The 12,019-nt window shown below is 32.0% G+C and overlaps 2 protein-coding genes across 4 annotated transcripts; both read right to left on the minus strand.

Annotated features, from left to right (window-relative positions):
• Positions 1 to 1,609: 1,609 nt before the first annotated feature.
• LOC107014078 (cytochrome P450 90D2) lies at positions 1,610 to 4,913 on the minus strand. The gene is made up of 8 exons (XM_015213940.2): positions 4,526 to 4,913; positions 3,581 to 3,905; positions 3,061 to 3,210; positions 2,730 to 2,978; positions 2,469 to 2,558; positions 2,196 to 2,381; positions 1,991 to 2,112; positions 1,610 to 1,902 (listed from the first exon to the last, which is right to left on the minus strand). Exons 1-8 carry the CDS (start codon positions 4,759 to 4,761, stop codon positions 1,797 to 1,799), a joined length of 1,464 nt encoding a protein of 487 aa, XP_015069426.1. The 5' UTR covers positions 4,762 to 4,913; the 3' UTR covers positions 1,610 to 1,796.
• A 2,954-nt stretch (positions 4,914 to 7,867) lies between these two features.
• LOC107012710 (WAS/WASL-interacting protein family member 3) lies at positions 7,868 to 11,859 on the minus strand. Of its 3 annotated transcripts, XM_015212620.1 has the most exons (4): positions 11,649 to 11,859; positions 11,475 to 11,545; positions 11,306 to 11,423; positions 7,868 to 8,441 (listed from the first exon to the last, which is right to left on the minus strand). In XM_015212620.1, the coding sequence occupies exons 1-4, from the start codon at positions 11,689 to 11,691 to the stop codon at positions 8,125 to 8,127; spliced, it is 549 nt and encodes a 182-aa protein (XP_015068106.1). In that variant the 5' UTR covers positions 11,692 to 11,859; the 3' UTR covers positions 7,868 to 8,124. The 3 variants fall into 3 exon arrangements, with proteins under 3 accessions (XP_015068106.1, XP_015068107.1, XP_015068105.1); XM_015212621.2 differs by having other exon boundaries at positions 11,306 to 11,540; positions 11,649 to 11,857; XM_015212619.2 differs by having other exon boundaries at positions 11,306 to 11,545; positions 11,649 to 11,857.
• Positions 11,860 to 12,019: the final 160 nt, after the last annotated feature.

Below are 12,019 nucleotides of genomic sequence, written 5' to 3' on the forward strand. Positions count from 1 at the left end.
ACAATTTTAAAATTTAGCAAAATAGTTAAAGGAATACAAAAGTTCCAAAAAAAGGTTGCATGTAAATTCTAGTTCACAAAATATTTATAAATTGTCTTCAACCATATGGCCGGTAATATCTCAATTTACCATGGTGTGCTTACTGATACTCTTTAATATAAATTATAACCTCGTCATTAATATCAAAACATTAAAATATATAACATNTATATATATATATATATATATATATATATATATATATATGACTATAGTCAATTAGTCATATAATAAGGTCCCACAGATTGAAAGGAAAAAAATGTGGAGAGAATAATTTAAATGTATTATGATCAAGCTCGTCTTGTCGAAAGAAAAAAACAGATATCGAAGTAGAACTAGTATATATTATAATTGATAAATAATAGTAGTACTAAATTTTAATAGTATATAGAAGTGAAAATGCAAAAGTATCCCCTAGACTATAACAAAAATCTAAGTGACACATCTTAACTATTGTAAGACATTACTATCCCTTGAGCTTATTTTATTTGTAATTTTGTGCACCTTTTTGGCTAACGTGGCATTCAAATATCTTCCATGCGCCTTAATTACATGGAGTAATGGAGTGTGCCACATAAGACAAGAGGTGTATAAAATTACAAAAAAATAAATAAATTCAGGTAATAGGATAGGACCTTAGTTTAGTTAAGGTGTGTCCCTGAAATTTGGATCATAGTTTTGGAGGGTTACTTGTGCATTTTTCTCATTATAGAAAATACGAAAAAAGGGTCAAAATTGCCCCTAAACTATGTGAAATAGACCATTTATACTCTTCGTTACATTTTGGGATCAAAAATGCCCCTACTGTTATCCTAAGAGACCCTATATACCCTCAAGAGTTAACACTCCATATTTTTATTGACTTGGCTAGCCACGTGAGACTAATCCTTCCACCTAAACATTGCCAACTAGGATTCAGTACAAAGAACTAGACCTTTAGCGGCGACAATAGTCGCCACAAAAGCCCAAAAAATCGTCATTAAAAGTTTTCAACATTAAATTTTAATTTTGTGTTTTTTTCCTCATTATTTTTTTTAAAAAAAATGATATCGATTAAGTAGGAGTTTGAAAACACTGTACGATTTATTTTTATGTTATATGTTAATGTATAAAATGCAAAATGATGCATTATACAATAGGAGATATGAATCGAGAAGTAATTTTCATGATTTTTCATAATAATATTGGGTGTTTTTTAATATTAATATTGTAAGTTATTTATTTTAGAAAATTAGGTTGCAAACAAAAATTAATTATCATACTTTTTTATTGAAAAAATAGGTTTTACTATTAGTCGTCACTAAAAGTCACTCATAACCTTTAGTGACAATATTTTGAGATTTTGTGGTTGCCACTAAAGATCAAGTTCTTTTGTAGCGAATTTTAGTTGACAACGCTTAGGTGGAGGGATTAGTCCTATGTGACATGTCACGTCATTAAAAAATTGGGGTGTTAACTCTTGAGGGTATTTGTGATCTCTTAGGATAAGTGATCTATTTCGCATAGTTCAAAAGCAATTTTGACATTTATCCGTAGAAAATATAATTCATTTCAGATACTCATTCTTAGGTTTAGCTTCAAAATGCTTACTTTTTTTGTGGTTATGATATTACGTGTAATTTATTTTTTTTTTTACAAATTTTAATAACAATCCAAAGTGATTAATGTATAAGAATGAAATGAAGAAGAAAAAAATATTTGATTACAAACTATTTTTTCTTTCTTTCTTTCTAATCTCTTTCGTTTATATTGTTCTTCTAATATATGTATTGTTTAGTCTCTCTTCTTTTAATCCAGACGGGCATTCCTTTCTTCATTCTTACAGTTGGAAAATTGATAATTGAATCCTCCTCAGCTACCCACCTGTATAAAAATTCAAAAAATTAATTTTATAATTGAACTTTAAACTAAATTTTTATCGTTAATTATCCCTAAAGAATTTCATACATACTTGAATTGAGTAGTAAAGTGGTGGAGAAAAATAGAAGCCTCAAGCCTAGCAAGGTCCAGCCCAGGGCACAACCTTTGTCCACCTCCAAATGGGGTAAAGTTACAATTATTTGTATCCTTACTCTGTACGTATAAAAATAATATAAATCACAATAATTAATATAATAAAATAAATATTTAAAAAAAATAAAAATTATCGTGCTTACTTGCCAACGCCAAGGATTAAACTGATGAGGGAAGTCATAGTGATTATCATCAAGATGAACTGATCTAAAATAAACAAAAGTACACCATCCTTTTGGAATTAAATATCCTTTTATTTCCACATCTTTCACTGATTTTCTCATTACCCCTATTATTATGTTTCCCAATCTTAATGTCTCTGATATCACCTATTTAAAAAAAAAAGAGAGTAATTAATCACTAATTCAATAATTATGTTTGATAATTAAGTTGAAATATGATCAAATAATTATTACGTTTTGTGTAAATGGTAATGATAAATAGTCACTCCACACTAATGTTTCTCCTTGCTTTTCTTTCAACCTCTTTAGTGTCATGTTCTCCTCCTATAAAATAGGAAAAATAATTAGCGATAAATAAATTCTGTAACTTAACAATAAATTCGATGTTATGAGCCTTTGAACCTACTTTAACATCATACTAATTTCTCCTTATTTCATCGATACAGGATTGAACTCAACTTGAGAAATTATATCAGAGCAGAAAAAAATACGTACCGTTAATTGTTGGAGAGCAAGAGGAGAATCAGACAGGTATTTAATAGCAAGAGTTATTAATACTGGAACAGAATCTTCACCAGGTATCATAAAATCAATCATATTATCAGATATTAATTCATCTGTTAATTCTTTACTCGTATCATTTAATAAAACATCAGCTACATCTTCATTTACTGTTGACATAATATTCTTTTCCCTTTTTTCTTGTATAATATTTTGTATCAGTTTCACCATCCTCTTTTTTGCCTGAAATAAAATTACAATTTCAATTCGTTCTCAATAATCGTTACGTCTATTTTTCAAATCATAATGAAATAAATTATGTTACCTGTAACGAACGATAAAGTGTAGTGCCAGGGAAATTAATTGGCAGAGACATAAGACCAGCAATAAATTCTTGAAAATTGATTTTTAATATATCCAATTTTTCACCTCCATCTAGACCAATCAATGCTTTGACTAGTACTTGAAAAGCAATCTGAATATTTACATATTAAAACAAAAATAATTAAATTAAACACGTTTAAATATCCCAAAACATAATTATAACAAATGACTTCACTTTAACTAACAACATAATTCATTAAGTTTTAGCATAAACCCCACAATTATTCAAAGTCATAATTACTAACTTTCACTATAGGACAAGCAAATTACTTTCAAGCTTACAAAATAATTTATCAGTAATCCCTAGCTAATTCATCGCTCAAAACCTCTTAGCTAAACGAAAATTTATCATTTAGCTAAAATAGAAAATTGGTACTAAGCTAAATTCCAATTAAACGTTTCGTTGAAAATTAGTAATTTTTTGATAGTGCGGAGAAGAGAGAGGGAAAGTGAAAACTAACATTTTTAGCTTGATGTTGGATGTAGACAGGGCAATTTTCTTGCCAATTATCCATAGATTTTTGTACATATTTCTTCATGTCATGTGTAATTCTAGCTTTAATATGAGGAGATTTGAAAAAAGATCCAATTAAGCCATGGATTCTTCTTTGTAAACTTCCATTAATTAGCAAAATTGAGGATTTTCCCATTAATTCAGTAAGAGATTTTGGATAAAAGGGCACAAAAGTCTTTGCATCACTTTGAAGAATACTTCGATTAACTTCTGCATCTGTTGAAATTATAGTTGGACTTCCAAATATATGTGACTTGAACACTTTCCCATACCTATTCAAATAGCAACAAAATTAATTAATAAAAAAAAAAATACATTATAGTAATTTAATTAACTGAACATACTAATTAATTACGACTCATCAACAGAGAAAATCAATTTGAAAGGTAATGATCATATTATTACTCGTAGCATATATATATATGTTTGATACGATAAAAGTTATTTTCATGAAAAGTATTAGTTTTTCGTTAGTTTTGTATAGTACAACAACAATAACATATCTAGTGTAGTCTCAGCAAGTAGAAAACAATTTAGCTAGTGATGAAAATTATTTTTGAAAGAAAATCGATATCAAAGATAATTATAAGGCTTAATTAAGTGTTGGTCAAAGCTAAGTAACGTGAAGTTAATAAAACTTAAGCTAATAATAATTACAAAACAATTAAATTCCATTCATAAACAAGAGATCGATCATGTAAAATATTTTCCTTAAAAAAGATATATTTTTTTTCCATATCAATCACTAAAAGAATAGCTCTCTTGTGAAAGAAATTAGCTAAATGAAATTCATCACCGATCTCTCAAATAACAACATATATAATTAAAAAAAATTGTATTTAGCGATAAAGTTCATAGCTAATTTTAGCTGTGTAGAATGTAACTGACTTACATGTGGCGACGTTTATCCATAAAGGATTCAGGAGAATGAGTGTAAGCAGAAGAAATATACTCTAAGGTTTCTCCAATGTAAGGCCATCCAAGATTTCCCAAAGGAAGTAGTGAAATCGTCTTGTTTGATTTTGTATATCGTTTCACTCTATGAATGATTATGATGAATAATTTCTTATGAAAAATGATGATAAAAATTGCAATTGCTAACAAACTCCAAACACTATAATTATGCATAATTTTCTTTTTTTTAGGCAAAACTAGAGAAATTTTTTTGAGAATAAAATGGTTTTGTAGATGTTTTTGACTTGTGTTTATAAATTATTTGTGTTTGGAGGGTTGGGGTGGGGGGAGTAATTAAAGCAGAAAAAAGTGTTGTTTTTTTTTTTAGAATATTGTACAATAATTGGAATTGGGTACTTGAGTTAACAAAAACTTTAATTTAGTCGGATTAGTCATGATGAAGACAAATATATAATAAGGCCTACATTAATTAAACCATATTTTATTTACTACTAAGAAAATAAAGAAGGGGATAAATTTTGTAGCTTAACAACAAAAACCACCTAGTTATTATGAATTAGCGACGAATCATCCGAAAATTTAATTCGCTAAGAGTTATTTAGTGATAGATTAGCTAACGATAAACTTTATGTTTTTTTAGTAGTGATTATATACATATTCTTCATCAATAATTAAGATTGTTACAGTTTATTTATCCATAAAATAACGAGATTATGTTAAAAGACATATTTATTTACGCGTAGACTGTTATAGTTATTTTGAAGAATTGTCTCAAAGTGATATCATGAGGAGGATCAATGTCTAGGTAAATCATGTCTAGCATCTATGTTGATTATATGAGTAGACATCTTTAATAATTTGGACTCTAGTGACCCACCATCATGCAATATTGATCATTAAAAGAGTCTACTCATATGATTGTATTGGAAAAAATGAAGAAAAAGTTAAACTAGAATAGATCCTACTATACTAAAACTATACACTAAAATATGTATAAATGTATAAAAGAAGAAGCCAGTGATTTGGTAGCCGCTTGTGTTGATTATTGGTCAAACAATAAAGTTGCATGCTCATTATGGAAACTAGTTCATTTTTCTTTCTCTCAATCGGTTTAATCTGTGCACAATTTATTTTATTAGATACTTTGACAAATATTATATAGGCATAATAAATATATTGGATCCTAAAAATTTTGTTTTAAATTTTAGTTTTGACCTCCAATTTTCACAATGCACAAACAGACACTTTAACTACAGACATGTTCCTTCTAACTTAATCAGCATTCACAATGTGACTAGTCTTAAAGGTTTTGAGAGTTTTGGTTAGGGAGAGAATTTATGGGTCACAAGTTTGATACGTTATCACTTGTGTGAACCTCCCATGTATTTCGAGTAAATTGGTTGAGGTTGTTTCTCTCTGTATTTTGTACTCTCATATTTATAGTGGATTGCTCATCTCCTTTGTGGATGTAGGTCGATTGACCGAACCACGTTAAATCTTTGTGTCTTTTAGTATATTTCTCGTTGTCTTCTTACTCGTGATCTTTCGAGGTTTGCTTTGCTAGCTTCCGCATTTACACCTACTTATTTTCGGTCCTAACACGTAGGATAAAAAATGACATGTAGGACATATGTGTCTATTTGTTCAACTTTATACAAGTTTAAGTGTCTGTTTGTGCACATTCAAAGTTGAAGGGCATAAATGTGGTTTGAAACCAGGTTAAATGACACATTTATGTATTATGCCTATTGTATAACATACTTTTATCCTGCATGATATAGACAAATAAAAAATTACTAAATGTGCTTTCATCAAAATGTGAGTAATAATATTTCATTATTTTATTTGTTTCATTAATCACTATGCCATACGAGATGCAAGTTATTATTTTTAATTTAAACAAACAAAAACGAATTATAATGTATATATTGAAAAGAAGGGGAGAATATGTTATTAAGTGGTCCAAAACTAACATGTAAAGGCAAATCAAATTCTTGGTAGGTACAAAGAGAAGTTTGTTAAGATATATATGTAAACTATATATTATACAAGTATATATATATAGAATTAGTGTCAAATAAATAATACAAAGTCCCTACGCTCATCATGATATACGAGGGACACAATTGTGCTTGCATGTGAGTTTATTTTTCTAAGTACAAAGCCAACACTTTAACTATATATATATATATATATATAATCATCATCATATTCAATACCCTACACAAGCCATGGCCAAACTTCTCTTCTAATTAATCTCAATCTTATCCTTAATTTCTTGATTTATACGCCTCTTATGAGTAATTAAGTATTAATTAAGGTGCAAGACTAGCTAATCTTTTCTTCTTTTAGTTCTTTAATGGAATACATATGTGATTTTAATTTTAATTAACACGTCCCTTTGACTATAATTATCAAGTTTTGGTATTTGGCTTTGATTATTTAAGAGTATTAAGTAACCATGCCCCAATATTAATTAATTAAGTTCTTCTTTCCATGATTGTTCGAATGGCCTAACTGATTTAATTTGTTAATAATCATTAGTGTAAGCGTGTGCTTCATTCTAATGTCATCATTCCATTAAGTTCCTTTAGATACGTCTATTTTTTTTAAAAAAAAAAAAAATTGTTATTGTTGGTATATAAACCAAATCTTAGCTTGAAAACCGTTGGAGAATATTATTTCTTGTACATTAGGTGTATATATCCTATTAATTAAAAACTAAACTATGATTCTATCTTTTTCCTTTGATAAATTAATACTACTAACTAAACTTTTGAATGAACTAAAGTTAGATGCATTATGCGCTGACGGCAATCATTGATTCGATGATACACGCATTTCGTGGAAGCTCAATTTCTTTAGCTAATAATCTCGTTTTAATTTGTTTATTTTATTCTTTCTTTTACACCATTTAAAAAAGAATGTCTTCAGAGGATTCCGTCACATTCGTTATTCATTGTTTTTGTTTTTTCATGACAAGGGAAACCTACAGTCGCTACCCTTTGGATGTACACGGGGTAAAACCCCGTTCCTATGTAATAGCTCGCAAACCACATAAGAGAGGTAACCCGCACTAGGCAAGTGTAGTGCGACGAGCTCGACCCAGAAGGCAAACCCCTTGGAACCCCTTGCTTTCACTGGCAAGGGGTTTTAAACATGAGATCTCCAACATGGGAGTCCGAAGCTCAAACCGCTGGCTCACCCCGAAGGTTAACGGAGGATGGTTTTATTGCTAAAATATATCGCTATTGTTCGGTAATTTATCATCATGTTAATTATTGCACCTCAATCCCAAACGAGTTAGAAAACATCCATCTTGATAACAACAATCCGATGTCTTCTCTAGCCAGTAATATCAAATAGTTAAAGAGTCCAAATGTCTTTACAAGTTTCTTGTCAAAAAAACAAGGATTTGGAGATAGGGATTAAACATCACTTCATTGTCCAAGCAAATTCATTACTTCAACATGTGTTTATATTTGAAAAACGAAAATGATGAAAATCAAACCTGAGGATAAATTTTTCATCCAAGCCTACGGGCTACGAGTACTGGGATTTCGTCAGAGTCAAAAATTACAAAACTGGGATGGACTTGGCTCGAATAAAGTGCTTGAGAATGGCTTTCTCCTCATCAATCCGCTTTTTCTCCTCTTGATCTTTTGGCTTAATTCTTCTCTTTTCTTCCAACATCCACTTAAATAGTTCACGCTGTTGGTTCTCGGGTATTGGTTCTTGTACAATCATAGGCTGCAGAGTAGGTGTAGCAGCGACTTCCTTTTCCTTTTCACTAACTGTGCTAGCAGCTACTGTTGAAATAGAGGCGCCAGGAACATCTATTTCTCCTTCCTCAGTTCCCATATCCTTTTTCTTAGTCCTCATGAAAAGGTAAGCTACACAAAAACAGACGGAAGTACCACAAATGTAAAAGCAAGTTTACGGTATTCTGAAAAGAGAACTGTAAAGACCGGAATTCAGGTATCATAAGGTTGTGAGCATGGCAAGGGGATACAGGAAAGAAACATGCTACTTTACAAGTTAACAATGTAAGATGGAAATGAGAGACAGAAAAAGAAGCAATGAATGAACTAATATTTCTGTTCTTTTAAAAACTAATTGAGACGAATAAAGCAGGAAGATGAATTTTTTGACCTTTTGTTTCTTCTTACCAGTAACAATTGGAGCACAACAAGATGACAGAAACATTCCGTATTAACATCACATGTTTATACTAAATAAATATGGTGCACACAAAGGAGTTCCACTTGTATGCATTTCTAGAAGAACACTATCGCCATCACTAGGAGAGTAGAATAACGCAAAAAGATAAAGCAGCACAAGGACTACTAGCCAAGTAGTAAGATCTTAGTTCACAGTACATACAGTTCCATACAATTCCATTCCATATTAAAGTATAAAGAAAAACAGTTACAAACTACGGTTACTTCTTTTTCACGTTTAACATGGCTTTGATTGCAGGAACTTCCAAGTGAAAGTTCTGGTCCTTCACCTTATGGTAGGTCAAATCTAAAAGAGAATCACTGTTTAGAGCGTAGATGAAATTAAATTTACTAACTAGTTAAGTCAAATAACAGTTGCAGCATGGAAGTTAGAAATGAGAATCAAAGCTGAACATGTGCTTTAACAAAGTTTGGTGGACTCGATCAATATTGCTTGCTTCTAAGTTATTAATTGTCCTTGCTGAAACTAGCTTAATAAAGAGACACAGAACAATTCAAACTTACGACTATTTTCTTTCAGCACAGTCATATTACTGGACTATTTAGTGTGTGTCGAAGTTTCCAAAAATGTTGCCACACACATGTCGGATCTTCCAAATGGCACTAGCTTTGGAGGATCCGGCAAGTAACTCTCGACATTATTGAAGAATCCAAGCAAATAGACTGTGACTATGGTTCCATTTTACAAGGATATGTCTGTTTTGATAATTTCCATCACTGATAATAAGAACTTTTGGTAAGTTCGTGTCACGATTCCAAAACAATCAGTACATTTCTGATGATCATTTGGCCCCTTTGACCAAAATAATCTGCACCAGATTTGGACCACACAACTTTCATTCAACCATCATAAATCAGATGGAATAAACCATCATTTTAAATCAGCTGGATTACACCATTCACGATATTCATGTTTGAAACCAAGGTATTCAAAGTACTCGAGTTCGTAAAGTTATAATATCATTCTAAAAGAGTACAAATGATCCTCCACCAAAGGTATCTTACTCCTCCATAATGATGGCAACGAACATGGTGCATGAACTGTTTGGTAAGTTTTCTATTGTATGTGGGGATGCAGGGCAATATATTCCAAAGAAGGTACAAACACAAAAGCTTTACAGAAAACTGTCATTCATCTTCACTGATAGTGCAGTTTTCAACCGTATACATTTAGACATTCTTGGGTAGTATTTCAAGACCCCTCTATGTTGTACTTCCCTCTCTTACCCTACATGTAAGAATTATTCTCCTCTGTAGTGCAGAAGGGCAAGGTGAAGGCTTTTTAGACTAAAGGTGGTTGCATTACTTTATATCAGTCTGTTCGGATTTAAACTTTTTAATTTAGGCCTCTAAATGGACCGCATAATTCAAAATTCAGAACAACCAACATAGTGCTTGACACATAAGAAACAGAACTTATGTTTATTGTTTGTGGCTTGTGGTGTCACGTAAAAATCACAAAACACTCAAACTAGAAATGAGGAAAACTTTATCTATTGACATACAAGAAGAACCCAAAATGAAGAGAAAGCAAACCAATTCAGAGAAACAATGACACAGGGAGTGTAGCAAGAAAGATAAGAAAACAACTAGTGAGTTCAAGGAAGAATGAAGGTTTCTCCCATTTGTGAATCATTTTCTTTTAAATCTGACAGCCGCTGTAACAATGACATACTTAGTTACTCTAGGCCTATTGCAACATTACTCTGTACCATCTCTTCAATAATTTACCTAATCAAAGCTTCTTACACTGTCCCCTAAGGAACAAGGATAAGTACGCATCTAGAATGGATTCTCAAAGAACAGAAAATTCTTGTGCGTTATGGAAATGACAGTATGAGATATAAGCCACACCCTAATGAATTATGAAAAAAGAAAATAAGCTGAGTCTGTGAAATTTGTCTACTAATACAATAATTGAACTCTAATACTAAAAAGAAGTTCCATGACTACAAAGTTTTTTCAACATTCTGCACCTTTCCCTAGAGACTTTCCTTTAACAAGACTGAATTGCATTTTCTATGGTGAAGTCCAAATTCAGCATAACTGTTTAAGAGTAGATCTAGACCAAAGTTAACCCCAAAAGATAGCTCATCAAGGAGGATGGTCCAAGACCATATGAGGAGACCAAATTCCATTTGTGTGTGGGACTCCAACACTTCCAGGACTAGACATCTAGAGCATGGACAATACAAGACAAGGGGCCCAATGTCGAAAACGATGAACATGTATGAGTTTAACTCTGATACCATGTTAAAGAACGGATCTTGAGTCTGACTCAAGACAAAAGCTAACTTATGAATTGCCAACACCATATAAGAGAACAAAATCCAATCCCACAAACACATGGGACTCCAACAATAACATCAGCATAGCAGACAAGGAACGAAATTAAAACGCATTAAGTAGATCCTCAAAAATGCCGATGTCTAATTTCAAAAAGCTCGGAACCTTATAGTGAAATTAAATTAGCTTTAGCCAACAATGGGAAAAAAAACGAAGAGTAAAAGAGTAACCTCCAATAGAGAAATTGACAACCAAAAGCATAGGCCATAGGTACTTGTAACGGCGAATAAAGGATTCCTTAGGCGGCTGAGGAGGTGGAGCCGCACCGCGCGCCATAGATGACGACGCCTTAGGCGGCTGAGGAGGTGGAGCCGCACCGCGCGCCATAGATGACGACGCCATCGATGACGGCGGCGCCGGCGTCGGTGTCGGAGAAGATGCCTGTTGTTGCTGAATTTGCTTCAACTGCGCTGTACATCCGATTATAAACGATTACTACTATTCAAAAAAATGAAAAATAATGTCATTGTTATAGGAGATTCTTCTCGATTGAGAAAATAATTCAGCAATTACCTTTCTTAGGTTTATTAACGTATAGTTTTGGAGGCTCAGCCATTACGCCTTTTCTATAGCTTCCTTCTTTCTTCTCTGCTCTGCTGCGAAATTCACACTGTTTACAGTCTTCAGTCGCCGGCCGCCGTTTCTTTTCTTCTTCTTCTTCTTCCCCGTTGAGGTAAATTACAGCAGCAGTGTAAAACGACGACGTGGTAACCCAAACTTTTTTTAAAAAATGGAAAAGGGTCAAAATTGTCCCTAAACTATGCAAAATAGATTACTTATACGCTTTATTACATTTTGGTATCAAAAATACCCCCGTTGTTATTCTAAGAGATCAAAAATATCCTCAAGAGTTAACACCCCAAATTTTTAGTGACGTGATATGC

The sequence above is a fragment of the Solanum pennellii genome, chromosome 3 (genome assembly GCF_001406875.1).
Source record: "Solanum pennellii chromosome 3, SPENNV200".
In the NCBI taxonomy this organism is placed as follows: Eukaryota; Viridiplantae; Streptophyta; class Magnoliopsida; order Solanales; family Solanaceae; genus Solanum; species Solanum pennellii.

Bases quoted from the DNA above. Each gene is read 5' to 3' on its own strand.
- LOC107014078 (XM_015213940.2), bottom strand. From the start codon at position 4,761: ATGCATAATTATAGTGTTTGGAGTTTGTTAGCAATTGCAATTTTTATC. The intron at 3,211-3,580 runs GTTAGTTTTCAC...GTAAATATTCAG, and splicing joins TCCAACATCAAGCTAAAAAT to ATTGCTTTTCAAGTACTAGT. The intron at 2,113-2,195 runs GTAAGCACGATA...TTATACGTACAG, and splicing joins TTAATCCTTGGCGTTGGCAA to AGTAAGGATACAAATAATTG.
- LOC107012710 (XM_015212619.2), bottom strand. From the start codon at position 11,691: ATGGCTGAGCCTCCAAAACTATACGTTAATAAACCTAAGAAAG. The intron at 11,546-11,648 runs GTAATTGCTGAA...TCGGATGTACAG, and splicing joins CGTTAATAAACCTAAGAAAG to CGCAGTTGAAGCAAATTCAG. The intron at 8,442-11,305 runs GTTACTCTTTTA...GTTTTTGTGTAG, and splicing joins TGTCAATTTCTCTATTGGAG to CTTACCTTTTCATGAGGACT.